This window comes from Canis lupus, chromosome 32 (assembly GCF_003254725.2).
Source record: "Canis lupus dingo isolate Sandy chromosome 32, ASM325472v2, whole genome shotgun sequence".
Lineage (NCBI taxonomy): Eukaryota > Metazoa > Chordata > Mammalia > Carnivora > Canidae > Canis > Canis lupus.
In genome coordinates this window covers 26,959,851-26,985,948 of record NC_064274.1, presented here as the reverse complement: position 1 = coordinate 26,985,948, position 26,098 = coordinate 26,959,851, and the positions used below count along the sequence as shown (strand labels likewise).

Sequence of the window (26,098 nt, the reverse complement as noted above, 5' to 3'; positions counted from 1 at the left end):
CAGGACTCCAGGATCATGCTCTGAGCCAAAGGCAGATGCTCAACCACTGAGCCACCCAGGCATCCCTGTCTTGCGCTTTGAATGGCTTTTATCTACACATGATTTTATAATGTCATGCATTGATCGTTTAAAATATTGGCTTACTGAATTATGCAAATCTTTTAACTATGAAACCTTTCATTATGCAATATTTTAAAAATCATTTTCATTAATATGATCACTGATCTCATCCAAAAAACCATTAAGGATTAGAAAACTGCCAAGCTTACAGTGGCAGAAACAAGTTTTCTAAAGTTCTAATATTCACTTGACTGCTACCATTTTTTTCTTGAAGTGGCAGGCTCACTTTTTTGAGAAATGTCTGCTTAATATGAAAGTCTGGAAAAAATAATTGTCTATATGTCATACTTGCAAGGAAAAAAAGAATGGTATTCGTGGGGGGGGGGGGGAGCACCTGCCTTGACTCACAGCTCAAATGATTGTCCAAATGATTTTCCTCAAAACAATCTTTACACTTCAGTATACAATATAAGAGTTTTATGCATGCTTTCCATTTTTTCCGTTTTGTCTCATAAAACATTTTAAAAGATACTTAATACAATTATTAATTTTAAGCCATTACAAGAATATATGACTATTACACTTTAGTGCCATGGCCTTGATTTGTAATAAGGTACCAGCAGTTTTATCCACCAGTGGTTTTGCACACAACACAAAGTGCCTTAGTAGTGTTGTGAAAACAGCTTTGAAATTTTGACCCAAAAAGGGTCTTGAAGATCCCCCGGGGTCTGTGACCACAATTTGGGAAAACTGGTATAGAAAGAAAGCACTCAGACACTGGTGTCAAATGAGCCAGAGTTCTAATCCTGACTCTTCAACTTATTAGCTAAATACTTGTTTGTTTCTTATCCACAGTCCTGTTAGTGTTTGTGTTGATTATAATAAATCTTACCTCAAAGGAACATTGTGATGATTAAATAATACATATAAACTACTCAGTATAGTTCTAGGTTCACAGTGTTAAGGAATTAACCATTATTAGTGTTCTTGTTCTAACTTATTGTTAGAGTCTGATCACATACTATTTCTTTGGTTATATTAATATGATTTACATTTAGAAAAACATACTATTGCAAGCTGTACTGCATATATTATTTTGCTGTATCAGTTAATGAATTCTTTGCCAGGGCAGCCCGGGTGGCTCAGTGGTTTAGCACCACCTTCAGTCCAGGGCGTGATCCTGGAGACCCAGGATCAAGTCCCACGTCCGGCTCCCTGCATGGGGCCTGCTTCTCCCTCTGCCTGTGTCTCTGCCTCTCTCTCTCTCTGTGTCTCTCAGGAATAAACAAATAAATAAATATTTTTTAAAAAATGAATTCTTTGCCAAAGGCAACATAGTACTAATAACAATGAAGACTTTCTTGCATATCCCACTTGGTAAGATTGGCACTCACCACTTTGAATTTTACCTTTTTTATTTCCTTGATTTTTTATTTGCTAGATTTTTAAGGTGTTTTTCTTCCAGAAAGTGCTACATAACATGTCTTTTTGTCCTTTACTTAAGGTAAATTAATTTTGCGTGAAAATTTTAAAAAGCTTTTTAGTACTCAGATAATTGAAAGGCACTCTGGAATTGAAAAGTACCTATAGTCCTTCCCTAAAATGAGACTGTGGATCCTAGAGCTATTAAATTCTCCAGCTGGTTTTATTACTGATTTCTACTTTATACTTTTTCAGTTCAATATTATAAGTCAAGTAAAAACAAAAAAAGAAATGATTATACAGTTATTTAATTTTAATTTCCTCTTTTTTTAGAATTAGGGAAATCATTACCTGCAAAAGATGTAATAATATAACCTTTTGTATACAAGAGAAAGAAAACTGTTTACCATCTGAATCCAATAGAACTTTTAAATTATTTTATATGTTTAAATAATTTTGTAATAATTTACAGAAGTAGAATGAAGACATAGCAAAAAATAATTTTATTAGAAATTTAGTAAGACTATGAATATAGCAAACCGCAAATTTTATTCCATATATTCATCATTTTGAAAGTATGTATTCTTGAAATGTACAGAATGCTTTGAATTTACTGCTCATCTATCATGCATGAACCTGGAGCATATCTATCTTGTAAATATTGATTCTAGATTTCAAATACATTTCTAATAGATTCTAGCATTTCTCTGGGTCTTCTTCTTGCACCTGCATGTTCAAAACCTGCAGTTATCAAAACAAAACATTAATAGGCCTCATAACTTTGTTGGAGAACAGCATCTTTTTTGTTTGATAATTGCAAAATATTTTCATTTTAGATAAATGAACACAGGTTAATAAATTTAATGATTTTTTTCTAATTATGTTTCCTTCCAATCATTTTGTAAACATGCCTACCTTTAGCATTTATCCACTTATTTTTTTTTAAAGATTTATTTATTTATTCATGAGAGACACACAGAGAGAGAGAGAAAGAGGCAGAAACATAGACTGAGGGAGAAGCAGGCTCCTCGCAGGAGCCCAATGCGGGACTCGATCCCAGACCCCGGGATCAAGACATGAGCTGAAGGCAGCTGCCCAACCACTGAGCCACCCAGGAGTCCCTATCCACTTAAATTGTATGAAATTTTGGTGTAGAAATATTTTAAGATTAAAGCTCACTCTCATTTATCTTTTTAGCAAAATAGGATGGTCCAGATTTTTGTTACAAAATATTGGGTAATGAGTCCTTTCCTGTGAGAGACCAACTTATTGTTTACCTCGATTCTTGTGTTTGAGGAAATTCATTTAAGATATCATCACCTGAGCATTCAGTTTGAAATTTCACTATATAACCAGTGTAACACTGTTACCACTTCACTAGAATCTAGAATGCTACTGCCAATCTTCGATTGGTCTAATAATTGTGAAACATTATCCTCTATCAGTATTTTTTTCTCTTTGCTAGTGAGGGTGGAAAATGAGAAATTCTGAATTCTCAACTGTGTTCATTGAACTCTTTAAAAAAAACACACTGTAATTAGGTCTCATGAATCTTTTATATCTTCTTGAAAGATGATGTCATACCTTAGATGATTCAGTAGGAAAAAAAGAAAATGGTAATAATGATCATTTATTTTAATATACCATCCTTCTAGGTGACTCCATCATTTTTCTTTTTTCCTTTGTTTTAATCATTTTTTAGCATAGTTGGGAATAATTGAAAAGTAATAATAAAATGATTCCTACTTTGATAAAAGAACAAAATATTTCATGATGCAAGAAGAATAAGATCACTGAATTTTCAGTAATGTATCACAGATTTATAAAAGGACCTAATAGATTCATATGGTGATTTTAATCTTCTTTTCAAAAGTGTATATAAATTTTCTCTTTATTTTTTCTTCGTTAAAAGTAATAGAATATTATAAAATATCAATCCTTACAAATAGTTAGAAATGCTCAAAAAAGCATATCAAAAACTGTAATTGAGTCCAATATACCCTGAGTGTTAATGAAATATATTGTAGGCAACAGTTTTGAATGGCGATTATGAACTACCCTCCCCAAATTCTACCTCTCCACCATACTAACATTTATTCTTTACTAGGAAGCTGGACCCATTTGAAGATAATAAATAATGAAAAGATGGAGAGAAAAAGAAAGGAGAAAAGAAATAAAAGAATCACTAATAAAAGCAAATGAAAAAGTCTTCTGTTACCTCACAAAAATAACCCAACATGATCTTACTTTAAAAATGAGCAACCAAAAAAAAAAAAAAATGAGCGACCTGTTGGGTCTCCTGGGTGGCTCAGTTGGTTGGGCCTCCAATTCTTGGTTTTGGCTCGGGTCATGATCTCTAGGTTGTGGGATTGAGCCCTGTTTCTTGGGGCTCCACACTCAGTCGACTTCTCTCCCTTTCCCTCTGCCGCTCTCTACCATATCCACCCCATCCCAGCTTTCACTCTCATTCTCTCTCTCTCTCAAATCTTTAAAAAAAAGATAAACCACTTAAAACTAATATTACACTATATGTTAATGGGAATTTAAATAAAAACTTAAAAATATAATAAAAATAAAAATGAAGAAAATAAGGAGCTAAAAAATATATAGATTACCAAAAGGAGATAAAAAGTGAACTGATGAAGCCCAGAGATATTTGAGAATATTATATTAATAGTAGACTCATTAAAATAGTGAAAACTAGAATGAAAGTATAAGCCCACTCAATGACATCAAATGGTTTTGAGGAACTCATGCAGAATAAAATGGAAAAGGATAAATATACCTAGGTAATTGCAAAGTGGAGGTAATTTCATAGAAGAGGCTTAACTTAAATGTAATTTAAATGTAATCATACTTCTGACTTGAAGTAAACAAAATACAGTATGCTTATAAGGAGGTAGATTAAGAAACTCAACTAGAAGGAACTCCCTTTTATAATAATAATAATTGTATAAAATATAATACTTAAAATAATTTTTATAATACATAAAATAAGTAAAAATATAAATTAAAAATGTTAATAGGAGAAACAATGCAATATGTAAATTACATTTGTCAGAAGATTCATCCAGTTTATAAGAAATATTTCCTTTTTAAATCTTTTACATTTGTATAAGTTCACAACTTTTTAAACCATAATTTTCTACTTTTCGAAATAAAAGTTAATGAGCTTCCCGCCTTTGCTTTTCCTATTGATATTTGTAATTTTGATATTACCAGGCCGTTGGAAAGACCTGCTCAAATGCTTAAATATCACTATTCTTTCTTGATGTAGCTAGGGGGCAGTATTTACTCAGCTGACTTAGTTAACTACCACTAGGCCAAATAAAGCAAAATAATTTAATCATCTGGAAAAATAGCTAAAGCATGTATGATTTTTTTTATTGGATTTCAGTACTCATCTTTAAGTCAGGAAAAGCTAATAATATATCTAACTTAATAAGGCTAATTTTATGTTTTTTTATATTTTAATAAAATATTTCATTATTTGTTATTTTTTAAATTAAAATGTGAACCAGCCTAGTATTCAAAATTATGTTATACTGCTATTTTTCTCATACATGAGACTGTATTATGAAGATGTACCAATATCCTAAGGAATTATTTAAGACAAAAATATCAGTTAAAATTTTAAAAGGTACAAATAAAGTAAGAATAAATAACACGCATTATTATTTCACAGAATATATTAACTATTTACCTGACTTCAGTTGATAAAAGATGACTGATGCTGGTGAGCACCTGGGAGTTGTTATGTATTAACGAAATGTTTTCAACTTGAATTAATTATTACTTTTCAAATATTATTAAAATATGCATTTCACTTATTTCTAATAATTCTTTATCATTGTTATCAAAGTATAAGTATATAATTCAGAATTTTAAGTTTCGTGTTTTTTAAGTACTTTCCACTATTTAATATGGAGACACACACACACACACACACACACACAAACACACACAGGTATATATTATCCAAGGAAGATTAGCTGATTTTCTCATTATTTCCTATTTATTGAAAAATTTCTCAATATGATGTATAATCTTATATTTGGATCTTTTAATCTATCTCAGTTGTCTTCATTATATATTTTTTTCTTTCTTTCAACAAACATGTGAGTGCCTGTTATGTCCTGCCCATTTTCCAAGGCCATGGGTATGTCAATGGAAAAAAAAAAAAAAACCAGACAAAATCTTTGCCCTCATTGAATTTATATTCTAGTGGGAATAAACAATAAAACAGGTAAATATATATATGGTATGTTGGTTAGTGATAAGTACTAAAGAAAAAATTAAGGAAGGACATGAATGTGAGGTGCTCAGATGAAGAAGAAATTAAATTTTTAAATAAGGTGGTCAGGGGACGGGGTGGAAGATAGGTTAAAATAGGGGATGGGGGGTTAAGGAATGCACTTGTGGTGAGCACCAAGTGATGTATGGAAGTGTTGAATCACTACATTGTACACCTGAAACTAATATAACACTATTAACTAACTGGAATTAAAAACTTGAGAGAGAGAGAGAAAGAAAAGGAAAATGAGGGGGTGGGGGAAGAGAAAGAAAAAAGGAAGGGAGGGAGGAAGAAAAGGAAAGGGAATGGAAGGAGGAAGTCAGTCTAGGAAAGCTTTCATGGAAAAAGTGACTTTTGAATAAATGCCTTAAGGAACTGAGAGAAAGAGCAACTGAAGCAAAAGCAACAGCAAGAGCTAAAGCCCTGAGATGTAAGCATGCCAAAAATGTTGAAGAAGCAGCCAGGAGACCAATGTGACTGGATCCCAATGAACAGAGAGATGAGAGTCAAAGAGGATCAGATTTTACATCAAACCAGATTGCTTAGTTAAGACTTTAGCTTTTACAGTGGTGAAAAGCCACTGTATACTGTTGACCAGAGGAATGATGTGTTCTCACCTAACATTGCAACAAGATCATTCTGGCTGTTATGGTAAGACACTCAAGGAAGGCAAGGATGGAATTTGAAAAGGTTAGTCATGCACTATTGTGATAATCTAGACAAGAGTGTCTTGAATCAGGAAATTAGTGGTAGGGGTGGTAAGCAGTTTTTTGCATTATGCATAATTTTGAAGGTAAACCCAGCAGGTTGCCGGGGACAGATGTATGTAATCATTTGGGGAAAAAATAGAAAAAAGAGGAAAAGTCCAAGGACTGAGAACAAGACATGCCAATATTTAAGTCAGGGAGTTGAAGAACCAACAAAAGAGATTGAGCAGAAAAGTAGATGAATGTGGTGTCTTAGAAGTCATATGGGGGTGAAAGGTGAGAAGGTAAGAATAATTAACACCCTTGATGATTGGTAAAGAAGCATTGAGAATAAGAATTCACTATTAGATTTAGCAACTTAGAACTCTTTTATAACAAAGGTAAGAGTAGTTTTGGTAGTGAAGTGGAGGCAAGAACCTAATTGGAGCGAATTGAAAGAATATTTAGTGAATATCTACTGCCCTTAATGAACCGTAAGCTCCTTACAGGCTGGAACTATGTTTTTGTTCACTGCTATATCCTGTCAGTCAGTGAGCTCTCCCTTACTCTGTCTTCTGTTCTCTTGAGACCTCCAACAAATTGCATAAGGCCCACTCACATTAGGAGGGCAATCTGCTTTACTAAGTCTACTGATTCGCATGTTGATGTAATCCAGAAACACGCTCCATGACACAACCAGATTAGTGCTTCACTAATATCTGGACACCCCATATCAATCAAGTTGACATATAAAATCAACCATCACAAGAAGCATTGCCTTTTTTTGTGATTGTTGATACGGTTGCTTTTAAATGTATCATTTGATATTTTTATTTTGTCTTATCAGTTCTTTTTCCTTTTTATCTGCTTTTTTTTTCCTTTGATTTTATCTCCTTTGTTGACATGTTAACTATGATTCTGTTGTGTTTTCTTATTGGTTTCCTTAGGATTTATGCAGTGATCCTCAAACAGGCAGTTTTGCCTCCCAGAGGATTTTTGCCAATGTTTGGAGATGTTTTTGACAAAACTGGGTGAATGCTATTGGTATCTACTAAGTAGAGGCTTGGATCACTTCAATAATCTGAAAATGCAAAGGACATTCCCAACCAAAAGTTATGTAATCTAAAATGTGAACAGTGATACAGTTAAGAAATTGTTTGCTTTCAAGTATTATTATACCACTTCACAGATAGTACAAATACTTTATAATATATATTTCCATTTTACCCTCCCAGTGTTTGCATTATAGTTGTCCTAAATTTTATTTCTACATGTTATAAACCCCGCAATAAGTTACTCTTTTTGCTTTAAACAATCAACTATTTTTAAAGATTTTTTAAAAATAAAAGTCTTCCATACATCCACATACACATTTACAATTCCCTATCTCTTCATTCCTCTGTGTAGATCTAGATTTCTATTTAGTATCATTTCCCTTCTGCCTGGAGGACTTCTTCAGCATTTCTTGTAGTACAGGACTGCTGGTGATGAACTTTTCAGCTTCTCTGTGTATGAAAGTCTTTGTTTTACTTTTTGTCTTCAAAAGATATTTTTGCTAACCGTACAGTTCTAAAGAGACAATTTTTTTTAATACTTTAAAAATGTTACTACACTCTATTGTTGGGCACTGACAAGAAAGCATTTTTGAGAAGAATCTTCTTACTGATGCTCTTATATAATGTTACGGCTTTTTTCTGTAGCTATAGTGTAAGATTTTTTCTCTTTACCACTAATTTTGAGAAATTTGAGTACAATGTGCCTTGGTGTGATTTTCTTCATGGTTCTTGTGTTTGGGATCTTGAGATTTTTGGATCTATTAGTTTATAGTTTTCATGAAATTTGGGAAATGTTCAAGCTATTATTCAATTTTTATTTCTGAAAAATAAATAAATAATATATTTTTTTCTGTCTCTTCTCATCTCTTCTGTCTCTTTGGGTAGCTCTAATATATATATTTAGCTGATTGAAGTTACTGATGCTTAGGATTTTTTTTTTTTTTGGTCCTTTTTCTCCCCAACATTGTTTCATTTTGAGCACTTTCTATTTTGATGTTTTCAAGTTCACTATTTTTTTTCATCTGCAATGTCCGATCTGCTCTTAATCCCATCCAGTATATTTTTTTGGGTCTCAAACATTATACTTTTCATCTCCAAAAGTTTGATTTGTTGGAATTGTTTTTTGTATCTGCCATGTCTCTACTTAACATAGACATCCTTAGCTTGAAGTCCAAGTATCTTGAACTTCATTTTGGGATGTAGCTAACTAACATTGAAACAGTTTGATCCTTTCAAAGCTTGTTTCTAAGGTTTATTAAGTAAGACCACAGCAGCATAATTTGGGAGCATAATTTTGCTAATATTACTAAGGCAGTACTCTTAAGTACTCTATCCAATTTCTTGTTTATTACAGATTTTTTATTTGTTTATTAGTTTTCTTGTTTATTCTGACTGGTGGTAAGATGAACTATTCCTGGCTTTGTGTGAGCCTGGTAAGTTTTCCCTCTGATCATTTGAAGTGATTCCTTCTCTACTTTGTGTAGGTTCCTCATACAATGCCCTCTATACTATGTGTGAAAACAGATTGTTAGCTTGTTACCAAAGTAATTCAGTTAAGATTCCTAATGGGAAATACTTGGCTTTGATCAGAAGGGTAGAGGTATTGTAATGTAATTTATGTCACATACTTTAAAGAAAGAAAAGCTAAACAATAGTGATGAAACTGATATTTACTGATTATTTTTAAACTTAAATTAAGCTGAAGAATTCAGATTTTGTTATATTTTATTGTTTTCTACAATACATATTCTTTACAGTGAAGTCCCATACCTTTGTACTCCTCAGTTTTCCCTTTTATAATGTCACTTGAAAGAACTGTGTGTTAATGTATGTAAATGATCTTGTGGAGAGCATTGGGCTTTATTTCTCATACAGTACTTAGATTTTAACATAGTATATAATTATATCTAAGGTTTTTGACCAATGTTTTGATAATATAAATACTCAGTGTGTGCTATTCAAAGACATATGCAACTTTACTCATGAATTCGTAATTGATAGGCCTTGAAAGGATATTTGTTTAAATTTTATAGGTAGTATAGAAATCTTTGTCTAATATAGACTGCACTGATACAGAAAGTAAAATAAAATTAGAGTTTTTTCTAATTTTTCTATAAATTATTATTGATTTTTGATACTTGCTACTGACAAAAGAGCTTTTACTATTTTAGAAATTAAGAATAATTTCTCACTTTCAAAATGTCAAAAAATTAATTCAAAGTGTATATATGAGACTGTGTGTGTGTATTCATTCCTAGACAATAAGCTTAGGAAAGCAAACTTGTCACTCAGCTAAAGACACGAATTATTTCATTTCTAGATCTTCTTACTTTTAGTCTGTTTTGAAGTTTCCTATTAATTTTGAGATTGATAATAGAAAGCATGTGCTTCATAGTACGTTTTTATGAGACATTTTTCAAATACCATCTTATCAATTCTCAAAAATACCAAGGGTAACTCAACACTGATAACGACCATTATAATCTCAGAAATATTTTTGTACAACCTAAAAGTACACCCTTGGAATTGGCAAGCTAGTATTGTTTTTGGGTTAGGCATTGCCTTGAGTATTTTCTTTGATGAAGTGAAGACATTCTGTGGAATAATCCTTGGCGAAAGTGTCATCTGCAGCATTTGTAAGAGATATTATTTAGAAGAGTATTTGTAGTAGTAATTATTGACATTTACTCTTACTTTAATCAGTGGAGTAGACCAAAGTATCAAATATTTTTTACCATTCAGTTTATTGATAATCATTGTAATTATCTTTTATTTTTTCTTTATCCATCCCTGGCACCCTTTTCCTCTTCCACCCATAGCTCTATGCCATACCTTGGTTTCTCACCATGTTTACTCGTAAGTATTATTTCCCCTTTTCTTCAATATCATATTGGTAAAAGGACAGCTCTGTTCTACCCCAGTATATTATAGCTATAGTGATATTAAACAGATATAATTACATGAGTATCCTTATTTAATTCTAATGTAATAGAGTTGGGTAGGGAGAAATTTGAATTGTTTTGAGGGCTGAATATCAAAAAGAGTATAGCATAGGGTGAATGTTGTATAGTGATATATAGGATGCCTATCTTACATGTCATGACAGTCATACAATCTCTGCCCTCTATTGAAAAAGAAATTAACATTAACTATATAGTATGTACATAGAATTTTGGAAGGCAACTTTTACAAATCAAATGAGAGTCAATTTTTAGAGATCCTTTAATAACTAATACTTTTGCTATTTCCAAACCTGGAATTCCTTTAGGAATGAAACATATTATGTAGATATATAATAGTTTAATCAATTACAGTGTTAATATAGTGGACATTCTGTTTAAATGGGTATATAGGATAAATAGAGTACCATATTTAGAGTGATCTGTATTCATTGGCCTGGAAAGATATCCAGTCTCATTAAATGTAAAAAAATAAAGTTGCAAAAAATAGGATAAAATAATAAAGCAATTATTTAGAATGCATAATAAAAATGTAACAATACTGAATCCGAAACAAGACTAAATTTCACCTAGGTAAATAAACTTGTGAGAATAGTATAACAAGAAAATTCTAGGAAGAAATATAATAAATGGAACAACTATACTAGGATTGATGATGGAGGATAGAAAATGTCATCTATTTGACCAACTTGATTATCAATTTTTAAAGATGCCTTAGGAAGCAATAAATATTGTATAAAAAGTTCTATAAACATTTTATGAAACCAAACCAAAAATAGTGTTTATAAATATTTTATAAAACCACATAAACATTTTATAAAAACAGTTTGGTAGTATTTGTTCTTAAACAGTTTTGACCATAAGGCATTTGTCATATGTCTAGTAAAACAGCTTGTTATTGTTTTAATTTCTGTTATTTTGGTTTTTTAATTAATGTATTTACATTTTGTTATTTTACAGATGTATTTCCACTGCACAAAATTTTCCACCTCTGGGATACCTTACTCCTTGGGAATTCCTCTTTCCCATTCTGTATTGGAGTAGCAATTCTCCAGCAGCTACGGGACCGGCTTTTGGCTAATGGCTTTAACGAGTGCATTCTTCTCTTCTCTGATTTACCAGGTATAGATATAAATAAATAGAATCACTAAATGAAATGCAATTATAAGATAATGAGACAATCTAATAGCAATTGGCAAAAATAGTCATCCAAGCTTCCAAAATCTCTTCTTGAGCATTGACTCCCTTCTCTGGATTCCCTTGCCCATATACGGCCACATCTGCTCTTCCAGCATTTTAAGTACAAACCTGGGGCGTACTAGGTGGCTATGGTTTACTTTAGAGTCAGTGATGCCATCAAAGAAAGGGTAAAAGAGCTGGGGGCAGTGATATATTTGCCTTCAAGCTTAAGACAGGCCTATTTATTTTCAACTGATAGAGAGTAAATAAGAGCTACTTGTTTAGGTGTTTGAGAATCTGTATTTTCACAAAGATGTAACCCACATGCAAATTGGTCTCTCCTATCCATAGCTGCCTAGTAACCATTTGGCAGTTTGAGGAAAAGAAACTCTGTGCCCTTCGGAGAGCACATCACAATCCTGGGAAATACTATGTCATATGGTATGAAATAGTAAGTTAAGCTATATATTATACTCACAAGTGAGGAGTTTGGAAATCTAGGTGTTAAATGCTAAGTGTGGAAATAGGGAATGCAGCTATGTTCTAAGCTTTGCTGCTGTGGTTGCAAAGATGAAAGTTATGTGGTTACCTAGGATATAACAATCTGTGGAACTAAAAAACTATGTTCTTTGCAGAAATCAAAATGTTTTTCCAATAGAAAAATTTTACTTTCTTCAAACAGCATTTCATTAGCTCTAACCTTTCTGCTGAGTTTATTGTTATTCTCCATAGCTTTAGGCAGGCCCAAGTGACTGCTGATAATACATGCACTTAAAGTTATCCAAGAGATAAATTTGCCTAAAAAACAAAGAGCAAAAGAAAGTTACCTTAAGATTACATATTTATTAAGCACTCAGGAGGAGTATCTATCTATCTACCCTGATTTTTATCCTTAGTGGATAATCTATATCTGGTACTTCACCATTTCTCTGTTGTTGAAAATTTTCATCCTTTTGGGAAAATAATAACAAAAATGCTTCGATTTATTTAAAATTTCTCCTCCTTCTTTCCCCCAAATTCAAAGTACCACATCATTTTCCTAACTTACCAAACTTAAGTTAGTCTTTATATGAGCAAACAAGTAGTTTAGTTCTTATATTATTTGTTTCTGGAAGATTCCTTTTGAAATTCAAATTTTCAATTTTTTTTTCCTTTGATGTTGGACAATAGTGCTTGCTTCGGCAGTGCAAATACTTTGGTGTTGGACAATAATAAAGAAGCTAGTTTCACAAACTCGGAACACTCTCTCTGTACCTTGCAGATGTTTTCCTCTCTTTCACAACTTGCCAAAGTAAACAGAATGATTAATTAGGATTAAAAGAATTTTCTGGTCGGTTATTAAAAAAAAAATCGGAAATGCAGATTGTGCATTTTGAGATCAAGCAAATTTAATGTCTTTCCAATTTCATGCATAAATGCATCACTAAACAATGGTGAAAGAATCTGTTGTCAGATTGTATAGGCTTATTAACAGTAACTCATTATTATTTCCAAAATCAGAAAGTAAGAATACATTGTTAGAACTGATCTGTTGAAAAGGTAAACTCTACCTACCTTTAAAAATAGGATGCCTTCTATTAATGTGAATTGTCTTGATCCCTAGTTCCATAATTCTGGCTCATCATTTGCTTGGTCACTGTATAATTCCTATTGGGACAGAAAGAGATTATAATAAAAATATGACTTAAAAAAAAAAAAACGGAAAGAATCTAAATGCAGACCTTGCCCTAAAGTGCACCTATATTTTATTTTTAATCAAAGGATGCTTATTTGGGATGTCTTTTTTTTTTTTTTTTTTTTTTTTTTTTTTAGATTTTATTTATTTATTCATGAGAGACACACAGAGAGAGGCAGAGACATAGGTAGAGGGAGAAGCAGGCTCCCTGGGACTTGATACCAGACCCCAGGATCTTGACCTGAGCCAAAGGCAAATGCTCAACCACTGAGTGACCCAGGTGCCCCTGGGATGTCTTTCCTTTATTTTTTAAAAATATTTTATTTATTTATGAGAGACGGGGCGGGGGGGAGGGGCGGGGCAAAGACACAGGCATAGGGAGAAGCAGGCTCCATGCAGGGAGCCTGATGTGGGACTCGATCCCAGGTCTCCAGGATCAGGCACTGGACTGAAGGCAGTGCTAAACCGCTGAGCCACCCGGGAGGCCCTGGGATGTCTTTCCTAAATAGATCTAAAGAGATCTCTTTTCTTCATCATGTTGAGCTTCCTAACTATACTTGATGCTTGAAAGAACTGGAAGTGATCATGGGAAGTCCTAAGAAGTGAATCCAGAATAATACATACACAAACACACTGAATGTACCCATTCTAAGCAAAATATTATGTGACATAAGCTTGGAGCATATTTAAGAGAAACAATCTTTTTAGCCTACAGAAACTAACTCTATTTTTCACTTTAATTCTTGAGACCAATTTTGTAGATAAAGACAGGATAGGATCAAGCATTGATTTGAACTCACTAAATACATTGTACTTTACTGAAATCCCCACTTAACTGAGTTTAAGTTTGCATAAGCAAACAGCAAAGTTAACTAAATTCTTTGCTGAAGCAGATTGCTAAATTCACTGTTTAGGACATCTATTTATAGTAACATAATGGAAATGCTGCCTAGTTGGTAACATTGTGAACAAAATAGGGTTGCATTCTGTTGTTGTTGTTGTTATCCTTTCTAGTTTCTTTCTACAAAAAGACACTCAATAGCTCTAATTGTTAAGAGCATAGAATGTGGAACCAGATCACCTGGGGTTCAGATCTTGGCTCTCAGTTATAGCTATGTGACCTTAGGGTCATGACCTAACCTCCTTATTTCCGTTAACTCTGACTATATGCAAATGATAATAATACCTACCTCATAGGGTTTGCTGTGTTAAATAAATATACCTAAGCAACTTAGAGTACCTGGCACAGAGCAAATACCATGTAACTGATTATTAATGTTGTCATCTTCATTATTATGCTTTTTTTCGTTTTTCCATTCTATCATGACATGCTTTCCTATTGGTGTTATAAATGCAGCAATTACCCCATTTGGCTTTTTCTATAAATTATTAAAGCAGATATCAATCATATAGATTTCCTTGTTAGCAAAAGTAATTGAGGAATTACCTAAGAAGTCTAGTAAGAAGAAGTCAAGTAAGCCTTCTATGTTGAGTGAATATTATGACTAAGCAGAATATTTCCTTTCATTGCTCAGAGATGATGTAGTATAGTAGATGGACAGCACAGACTTTGCAGTCAAGACAGTTAAGTGCCTGTGTGAACTGGGAAACTTTCAGTGCGATGCTCCTGCTGAAAGGAGCACTGCTCCTGCTGATCTATGTTATCTACAGACAGCTGGGGTGTAAGTTCACACTCCAGCTCTGGCACGTTAATTTCTGCCTTAGTGTTACAATGAGCACTAAAGATAATATACATAATGCACCTGACGCAAAATCTGGTACTGAGTACGCATAGTGTGCATAACTATTCTCTTAAAGTACATGTAGTATTTAATGTTTTAAAAATACATAAAGAACATATAACATTCAGTCTCCAGGAGTTCCCTATCCTTTCTCTCTCCCTCCTGTCACTTTATACTCTTTAATTCTTAAAAAGAGAACATAGAAAGATATTGTTTTTTGCCAAAAATTGTTCCCAAATTCTGTTCCCTTCTAATAAATTATATAGTGGGATGTTACCTTCTGAGGAAATACAAATGTACTAGAAAATTTTGTTCAAAGTTCTTGACATGTATGTATGTCATTTTAGTACTAGAGGAAATAAATATGAAAGCAGTACATTGCCATTTCTTATACAATTTTCAAATAGTGGCAGGTATTTTTAGAAGGAATACTCAGTTTTTCATAGTGCCATCCAATACTGGATATTGGCCACTGGTGTTATGAGGACAGTTTCCAAGGTTACCACTTTTTAAGCTCAATTACAGGATGATATCTGTCAGACTTCATTTGGCCCTGTCTTAACACTGTTCTGCTCTCGTGTCCATCTGAATTGAACTAAGAATGTGAAAGGATCACAAAACAAGGACAATCATCCAAAAATATTATATAGATAAACAATGGTGTTAGTAAAGCTAAACTCCAGTAAATGTGGGTTTGTGAAAAATACCATGTTTAGAACAAAAAGGCAAGGCAAAAGTAGACTTACTTTTGGGAAACATTCAATAATATTGATCGATAAGACTTAGCAACTTTGTTTTAATGTTTTTGAGCAGTGAAGCACCTAAAGTGAGTGAATTGGTTGCCAGGAAATTTTGACTACTTTCTGTGAGACCTTAGGATAAGTTAAGTCATTTATTCAATACATGTCTAATAAAAATAATTATATGACAGACACATGTTTATGCACTGTGGTCATAAATGTAAGGATAAGACAGTACTAGCCACATAGGAGGATGAGGAAAAAGCACTGGAGGCTTAGAATGTAGCATAAGGATGACCAGAGGTGTGCAACTGCATGACCATCTTACACTAAGTAGGATACTAATAGAGTGACTGGAGGGTAGGATGAGAGATAAAGATAATTGGAGTGAATGGACTAGGGTAATAGCACTGATAATGGTGATAAAAACTGGTGAAATAGAGCCCTGATTATGGGGAACCTAAATGATATGCTGAGGAATTTGGGGTTTATTCTGTATGTAATTGGAAAGTTTTAAACAGAAAAATGACATAATTAGATTTATATTTTAGAAAAATGATTCTGGGTGTAAAGTGCAAAATGCATTAGACACCTCTAAAATGCTAGGATTCCAAAGAATGGACAGAGAGCAACTGGCCAGGGATAAGTTCAAGAATATGCTAAAAGAGTACCTATTGATCTTTACCAAGGTAATTGACAAGGCAAAGTCTTAAGAGAATTTTCAGATGCTATCTCTCTTTAGCACCTACAAAATTTGAGTAAATTGGTCTCTCACTACACATTTCTTGTGTTTTAGAATCCTCTTATCTAGTAATAACATTATATCCTTGTGTTGCTTGGACTACAGATAATACTCATTACAATCAGTATTAAAATATGAATCAGTGAGTTACTCAAGATTACTGAGTCTTGAATCTGTGCTTCCCTACCCACTATAACATACTTCATCTCACTATATTAAATGATGGTTAGCAGGTCTATCAGCCTGAGAATGTCAGAGAGTGCTGTCCTTATGATTTACCTTATAGAAAATGCTTCATAATAAGCATATTTTATCCCATTCACCTTGTTTTCTATCAGTAAGATAAGCAACTTTATAGTTGTTTGTTAAGCAGTGAGAGTCTCGTATTATTGTTGAGATGTTTTCATGTCTTAGAACATCAATACTTAGAATACTTCTCATCTTCTTCTTATAAATAATTTGTGTCAAAAATATCTGTGATTGGGATGGTAGATTAATAGGTTACAGATCTCCTTTGTGGTTTTGGATTTTAATGAAATTATTCAAATGTTCTAAAATTTTTAATAGATAATAAATTATGCTATGTAACTGAACAAATGGAATGTAACTCAATACCTAAGCTCTCCATTCTAGTCTAACTGAAAATTTTACATAAAATACTTTGTAGGAAGAAACAAAGACCTACCTTGTGCTTCCTCTTTTTGTTTTTTCTCTCAATATTTTTAGACATATTTTTAATTGATATAAGGTTTACAGATAGTGAAATGTATAAGCCTCAATTGTACAATTCAATATATCTTGACAGTAATAAACAACACCCAAATCAAGATACAGAATATTTGTTACCCCAGAAAATTCTTTCATGTCACTCCTCTGTCAGTTTCTATTCCCCTGTTCTATTAATGTGTATGAGTTTTATTTGTTCTTGACGTATTTTCTCAACTGTCTTTCAATAAGTTGGTATTTTTTATTTCATTGAAGTTCATCAGTTGTTTCTTTTATGGATATTGTCAGGGGATAGACTGAGCTCAAGCAGGCTGGTAGCCAGCTGTTTTAGTAGCTAATTAAGACAATAAGCCAAAATTAAACTAGCAGTCAAGTCTATAATTGCTTAGTACAATAGGATAAGCAAGAAGCTAAATAGAAGAAACCACCAACTCTTCCATGTTTTATTTTTCCACATGGAATAGTACAGGGTCAAGTGGATCAGCACAGACTTGGAGGTCTAACAAAGAAGCATGGAGCAGAAGGTTCCTGTGGTCTAATAGACCTGAAGGCCTGGGAAGGCAGAGTGGCAACAGATTGGAGTGGAAAAGTACTTAGCACTCAGAATGGAGGAAATATCTTTATATTTTAAAATTTATTATCCAATCATGTATCAATAATATATAGAAATTCAATTGAATTTTGCACCACGATACCTTCAAACTTGCTAAATTCACTTTTTAGTTCCAATAGTTTTGTAGATTACTTAGAATTTTTTCCAGATGTAAAAAACTATATTGTCTGAGAAGAAAGACAGTTGTATTTCCTCCCTTCCCATTTTTATGCCTTTCTTTTATTTTTCTTGCTTGTTTGCACTGACTAAGACCTTCAATCCACATTGAATAGAATTGATGAAAACATATCCTTGTCTTGGTTCACTCTTAGGAGGGAAAAGGAAAAAAGCATTTGATGTCTCACCATTAAGCTTTATGTTAGCTGTAGATTTTTTATAAATGTCCTTTATCAGATTGAGGAAGTTCCCTTCCTTTCCTAGTTTGTTCAGAGTTTTTATGATTAATGGGTATTGAATTTTTATCACGTTTTTTTTCAGCATCTATTAGTTAATCATTTAGTGTTCCTCCCTTAGTCTGTTAATCTGAAGAATTTCATTAATTAATAGTCCATTTTGCTAAACCAACCTCAAATCCCCATGTGTGACAGAATAAGAACTATATATTTGTTTTCTTCCTCCACTTCCTGACACAAATTTCCTAAAGCACCTATAATTACCTGAATGACAGGGATGCTAAGAGCATCTTTTGTTCTAATATTTAGTCTTTGACTTTGGCTCCTGACTCAAAGGTTCTAAACCCTTGGAATTTCCTGGGTGATGGGAGCAGCATTTGCTTTAATGAGATGAATCTTTGTGGGCTTCTAGAGAGCTTCAGGATGAGGGCTGGTAATCAGAAAGACCAAGTTATGGTTAGAAACTTGGAACTTTCAGCCCCATCCCCTGTCTTCATAGGACAAGAGAAGAGATAGAAATTGAATTAATAATCACTAATGCCTATGTGATGAAGCCTTTATAAAAATATCTAAAGAGTTGAGAGAGATTCTTTGTTGGTGAACATATCCACATGCTAGGTGGTTCACCTCACCTTCACAGGAATAGAGGCTCCCACACCTAGGATCCTTCTGGACTTTGCCCTATGTACCTCTTCATCTGGCTGTTTATTTGTATCCTTTATAATAAACTGGTAAACATAAGTAAAATATTTCCCTGAATTATGTGAGCTGTTATAGCAAATTAACCTGAGAAATGAGATTATAGCCAGTTGGTCAGAAGTATAGGACTTGTGACCAGCATCTGAAATGGAGGCAGTCTTGTGAGACTGAGCCCTTAACTTGTGGGATCTGTGCAAATTCTGGGTATTTTCTGTTCATAATTGAATTAAATTGTAGGACACCCAGCTGGTATTCAGAGAGTTGGAAAATTAGTTGTTGGTATAAGAGAAAATCCTCATATTTGTTGTATCAGAAATACTATAGAGATAGAGATAAATTTCTAAAAACTGAATCTTCCAAAACTGAATCAGAGAGAAATGGAAAATCTGAACAGACCAGTTACAAGTTACTATTCAAAAAACTACCAACTGGGGCACCTGCATTGCCCAGTCTGTTAAGTATCCAGCTCTTGATTTTAGCTCAGGTCATGATCACAGGGTCGTGAGATCAAGCCCCACATTAGGCTCTGCACTAAGCACAGAACCTACTTAAGATTCTCTCTCTCAAAACAAAGCAAAAACTACCAACAACAAAAGTCCAGGAGCAGGTGAAGTCACAGGTGAATTCTACTAAACATTTAAAGAATTAATACCTATTTTCCTCAAACTATCCCAAAAAAATTAGAAAAGGAAGGAAAGCTTCCAAATACATTCTACAAGGCCAGCATTACCCTAATACCAAAAGCAAAGATACACACAAAAAAAGAAAACTACAGACTAATAACCCTGATGAACATAGATGCAAAAATCCTCAACAACATACTAATAAACCATGTTCAACAAATATACTAAAAGGATCATTCACCATGATCAAGTGGGATTTATTTCAGGGATGCAAAGATGGTTTTGTATTCACTAATCATTCAACATGATACATTAGCAAAATGAAGGATAAAAATCATAATGATTATCTTAACACTGCACAAAAAGATTTGACAAAATTCAACATCCATTCATGATAAAAACTTTCAACAAAGTAGCTTTAGAGGGAACATGCCTCAACATAATAAAGGCCATTTATGAAAAGCCTATAGCTAACATTCATACTCAATGTTGAAAAACAGAACTTCTCCTTTGACATCAGGAACAAGACAAGGATGTCCATTCTCATCGCTTTTATTCAGCATAGTACTAGAAGTCCTAAAAACAGCAATTAGACAAGAAAAACAAATATAAAAGACATTTGTATTGGCAAGGAAGATGTTAAACAGTCACTGTTTGCAGACAACATGATATTATACTGAGAAAACCCTAAAAATTCCACCAAAAAAAACTATTAGAAGTAATAAACGAATTCAATAAGTTGCAGGACACAAAATTAATATGCAGAAATCCATTGCATTTCTATACAATAATAATGAAGTAGCAGAAAGATAAATTAAGAAAACAGTCCATTTATAATTGCACCAAAAAGAATAAAATACCTAGGAATAAACTTAACCAGGAAGGTGAACGACCTGTACTCTGAAAACGATAAATAATGATTCAAGAAATTAAAGATGACACAAACAAATAGAAGATATCCCATGCTCAGGGATTGGAAGGATTAGTATTGTTAAACTGTCCATACCACCCAAAACAATCTACAAATTTAATGCAATCCCTATCAAAATACTAACTGCATTTTTCACAGAACTAGGACAAACAATCCTAAAATTTGTTTAGAACTACAAAAGACTTCAAGCCAAAGCAATCTTGAGAGAGAAGAACAAAGCCAGAGGTATCACAATTCCGGATTTCAAGATATTCTGCAAAGCTGTTAGTGATCAAAACAGCATGGTACTGGCACAGAAATAGACATATAGATCAATGGAACAGATTAGAATCCAGAAATAAACCCATGCCTATATGGTCAATTAATCTACAACAAAGGAGGCAAGAGTATATAATGGGGAAAAGACAGTCTTTTCAATAAATGGTGCTGGGAAAACTAGACAGCTATATGCAAAAGAATAAAACTGGGCCACTTTGTTATACCATACACAAAAACAAACTCAACATGGATTAAAAACCTAAATGTAAGACCTGAAACCATAAAATGCCTAGAAGAAAACATAGGCAATAATTTCTTTGACATAGGCTATAGAAACATTTTTTCGATAATGTCTCCTCAGTCAAGGGAAACAAAAGCAAAAAATAAATTCTTGGGACTATACCAAAATAAAAAGCTTTTCCACAGCAAAGGAAACCATCAACAAAACTGAAAGGCAAACTACTGAATGGGAGAAGATATTTGCAAATGAAATTTCCAGTAATGGGTTGATATCCAAAGTATATAAAGAATGTTTATAACAACATAAACATAAAAAAAAACCAACATAAAAAAACCTGATTAGTAAATGGGCAGAGGACCTGAATTGACATTTCTCTAAAGAATACATATAAATGGCAAGCAAATAGGTACATGAAAAGATGGTTAACATCACTAATCATCAGGGAAATGCAAATCAAAGCCACAGTGAGATTATCACCTTACAGTAGGAGAATGTCTGCAATCAAAAATAATAATAATAATAATAATAATAATAATAATAATAATAATAATTAGTGTTGGCAAGGATATGGAGAAAAAGGACCCCTGGTATACTGCTGGTAGGAATGTAAATTGGTACAGCTAATGTGGAAAACCGCTGTACCAATTTTGGAGGTTCCTCAAAAAAATTAAAAATAGAAATACCATAATGATACAGTAATTCCTCTATTGAGTATTACCCAAAGAAAATGAAAAGAAGAAGGAAGGAAGGAAGGGAGGGAGGGAGGGAGGGAGGGAGGGAGGGAATTTAAAAAAATATTGTGAAGAAAAACAGTTTACTCCTAGGGTATACCCCTGTGTATTGGTTTCCTATTGTTCCTGTAAAAGCTACCACAAACAACACAGATTTATGACTTATTTTTTTAAGATTTTATTTATTTATTCATGAAAGACACAGAGAAAGAGACAGAGACATAGGCAGAGGGAGAAGCAGGCTCCCTGCATGTAGCCCGATGTGGGACTCGATCCCAGGACTCTGGGATCACGACCTGAGCCAAAGGCAGATGCTTAACCACTGAGCCACCCAGGTGCCCCTAGATTTATGAATTATACTTCTGGAGGTCAGAAGTTAAAAATCAGTCTGACTGGACAAAAATCAAGGAGTTGGGAGGGCTTTTTCCTTCTGGAAGCTCTGAAGGGAAAATCCATTTCCTTTTTGCCAACTTCTAGAGGCCCCGTTTGTCTGTGGCTCCTTCCTTCATCTTTAACACCAGCTGCATAATATTGTCACATCTCTTTCCACTTCCTATAAATTCATGCTCCTTCTTATAAAGTTACTTGCATTACATTGTGTCCCCCAGAATAATTCATGATGATCTTCCCATCCCCAGATTCTTAATTTAATCATATTTCAAGATTCTTTTGCCATATAACAATATATTCATAGATTCCGAGGCTTAGGATATGTATATCTTTGGGGACCATTATTCATCCTACCACACTTAAGTAATATTTTGTTAAGAACTTTATGTCTGTGTTCATGAGAAATGTTGGGGTTTGTTTGTTTGAAATGTTGGGTTTTAATTTTTATATATTTTCTCAGACTTGTATCAGAGTTTACACTGGGTTATATCAGGGTTACTTAAGGTTATAATCTTAAAACAAATGGAAGTATTCCCTCTTCTATCTTCAGAATGAATTTGTGTAAGATGGTTAGAAATTCTTTAAATATTTGATAATTTTCACCAATGAAACCATCTCCACCTGTAGTTTTCTTTGTGGGAATTCTTGTATTAAGAATTAACTTCTTTAGGGGGATCCCTGGGTGGGTGGCTCAGCGGTTTAGGGCCTGCCTTCTGCCCAGGGTGTGATCCTGGAGTCCTGGGATCAAGTCCCACATCAGGCTCCCTGCGTAGAGCCTGCTTCTCCCTCTGCGTGTGTCTCTGCCTCTCTCTGTGTGTCTCTCATGAATAAATAAATACAATCTTTTTTTAAAAAAAATTAACTTCTTTAAAAATGTGTGACTACACAGTTGTACTATTTCTTCTTGTGTCACGTTAACTTCTTGTGTCAAGTTAACGTCTTGTGTCAAGCAGTAAACTGTGCTTTTCCAAGGAGTTTATTTTATCTGCTTTCAAATTTACTGGTATTTAATTGTTCATAATACTGTATTGCTATCGTTTTACTGTCTGAGGTATCTGTAGTAATATTTCCTTTCATTCTTATACTAATAATTTGCTCTTTATCTTGATCATTCTGCTAAAGTTCATCAATTTCATTAATATTTTCCTTGTTAATTTAACATTTATTATTGTTTTTCTGGGGTTTTTTTGTCTTAACTCTTCTTTCATCTGTATTCTTTGAATTTAATGTGCCCTCTTTTCTTACTACTTAGAGACCAAACAGAATACTGATTTTATAACTTTCATACTTTCTAATATGACTGCCCCTAAACACTTCCTTTGCTGCATACAACAAATTTTGTTATACTGTCTTTTCATTATTGCTTTAAGAATAATTATTGATTTCCCTTTAACTTATTTTGGTAAAAAATATTTTTTCGTCAATATTTCAATTTTAAAAACTTGTTGAAACTTAATTTATGTGACACTTGTTACCTATCTTGTTAAATGTTTCATGTGCATATTAAAATAATGTTTATTTAAATTTTTTGAGTGAGATGCTTTATAAGTTTCAAGTAAGTCAGCAATGATATTTGGGTCTTCTTTATCCTAAGTAGGCTTTTCCTCTCTTTGTTCTGTGAATTATTGGAGAGAAATATTAAACTCTAGCTATTATTACAGATTTATCTATTTTAGCCTTAATTCTGTCAGTTTTTGCTTTTATATTTTAAAGCTTTTTATGAAATGCATATACACTTAGGGTTGTTATGTCACCTTGATGGAGGAACTTTTTATCATTATGAAATGTGCCTCTTTATCTCAGTAATACTTCTTAGAGTCTGTTTTGTGTAATATGAATGTAATCACATGAACTTTCTCATGCTTTGTTCTTATAGTATTTTTTCTGTATTTTATTTTCAACCCATCTGTGACTTTAAGTATTAAATTTAGAAATATTTAAAATATATATTTATATTCTATTACTTTAAATGTATTACTCTCAGACATATAGTTTTCTAGACATATAATTGAGGCATATAATTATTTTTTTGCTGTGTTTATCCACTCTGATACTCCCTTTTAAACAGAATGTTTAGTTCACTTGTCTTTAATATGGTTTAGGCATATTTCTAATTGTTCCATTTGCTGTATTTCTCCTCCTTCTTTTCTGACTTCTTTATGTTAATTAAATAATTTTAACATTTCATCTTAATATTTTTGTTGACTTTTTATTTTGCCTTTTGAATTGTTTTTGGTTATTGCTCTAGAGACTATGGTCTGCTTTCTTGACCTACCTATTTTTCACTGAGCTAACATTTTATAGTTTTATAGAAAATGTAAGAATTTTGTAAAAGTATGATTCCATTTACTTTCCATATTTTCTGGCATTGTTTTAATATGTTTTACATCTACATTTATGATAAACTTCACAATAAACTGTCATTATTCTGATTTTAAATAGCTAGTTACTTTTTAAAGATATTAAGAGAAGCTAAAAGATCATTATTTTGTATTTTCCACCATATTTTTCCATTATCAGTGCCCTTCATTCCTTCTTGTAGATTCATGTTTCCTCTTTATTTTTGTTTTTTAGTGGATTGACTCTGTTATGCCCCAATATAGGTATATATATATTATTTATTTATTCATAGAGACAGACAGAGAGAGAGAGAGAGGCAGAGACATAGGCAGAGGAAGAAGCAGGCTCTGTGCAGGGAGTCTGATGTGGGACTTGATCCTGGGACTCTAGAATCACGCCCTGAGCCAAAGGCAGACATTCAACTGCTGAACTACCTAGACATCCCTAGTATTTTATTTTTATCTTGCTTTTAAGACCTTTCAGTAAATTTCCACTTCAAACAATGTATTTTTCTGTTCTAGTGTTTCAACTTTTTTATTGTTTGCATTTCTCCGGCCATTGACTTGACAATATTTTCCTTTAAGTCATTGAACATATTTATAGTAATTAAAGTATTGTCTAATAATTCTAGTTCTGGATCATCTTATAGGTCTATTTGTATGAACTTATCTTTCTCTTGATTATAAGTCACATTTTTCTGCTTTACATACGTAGCTTTGTTGATTATACAGGTGGATATTGATAAAGATGCATTAAAAGGAATCTTGATTTTATCAACTTCCTTTAAAGGGTTTTAAGATTTGTTTTGCTAGACAGTTAAATAGCTGATGGATTGTTTGGTTCATATTAATTTTTTTATTTATTAAGGTAGGTCTCTTAATTTTTTATTTGGTCCAAGAGAATGTGGCATGTCTATGTCCTTGAGTGAATGAATACCCAAAGTGTTCAGTGGGAACTGTCACTGTGAGTGGGCCACCTCTCCAACACTCAGCAATTATCCTCCTGATGCCTCACTACTCAATACCATACTTTGAGCATTGTAAGAATTCACTTTTAGTTCAATTTAATTAAACAGCAAGGTGGCCTTTATGGACACAGTGGCACAGAGGAACATTATTTAAATCAAAACCTAATTTTAGGGGATCCCTGAGTGGCTTGGTGGTATAGCACCTGCCTTCGGCCCAGGGCGTGATCCTGGAGTCCTGGTATTGAGTCCGACATCGGGCTCCTTGCATGGAGCCTGCTTCTCCCTCTGCCCATGTCTCTCATGAATAAATAAATAAAATCTTTTAAAAAAACCTAATTTTGTACATTTTTAATTCTCCTATAGTAAGTTTCATTTCTACAGCTACATCGTAAATAGAAAATTTGGGCAATGTAAATAACCTCTATAATAGCCATCAATCACTTAGGGTTTACAAAGCTTTTTAAAATGTTTTATCTTGTATAAATATCACAACTATGTTAAGTGGATTTTCTTATTATCTCCATTTTGCTCTTGAAATAACTGAGGCACAGTGATTTTATGAAATACTCATTATTATATAAGTTGGTAACGGTATTTGGAGTCCAAATTTAATACTTTTTACTATATGGGGG

At 33.1% G+C, this 26,098-nt stretch overlaps 1 protein-coding gene across 7 annotated transcripts in view; it reads left to right on the top strand.

Annotated features, from left to right (window-relative positions):
* Positions 1-26,098, top strand: part of TBCK (TBC1 domain containing kinase) — a 222,567-nt gene that overhangs the window by 115,065 nt on the left and 81,404 nt on the right. For all 7 annotated transcript variants that reach the window (XR_003143720.3, XM_025465822.3, XM_035709619.2 and 4 more), the window contains 2 exons: positions 10,337-10,373; positions 11,438-11,599. Coding sequence is in view for 6 of the 7 variants with exons in the window: in XM_025465822.3 (XP_025321607.1) it covers positions 10,337-10,373; positions 11,438-11,599 (199 nt within the window). In the remaining variant the exon portion in view is untranslated. The remainder of the gene's footprint in view (positions 1-10,336; positions 10,374-11,437; positions 11,600-26,098) is intronic.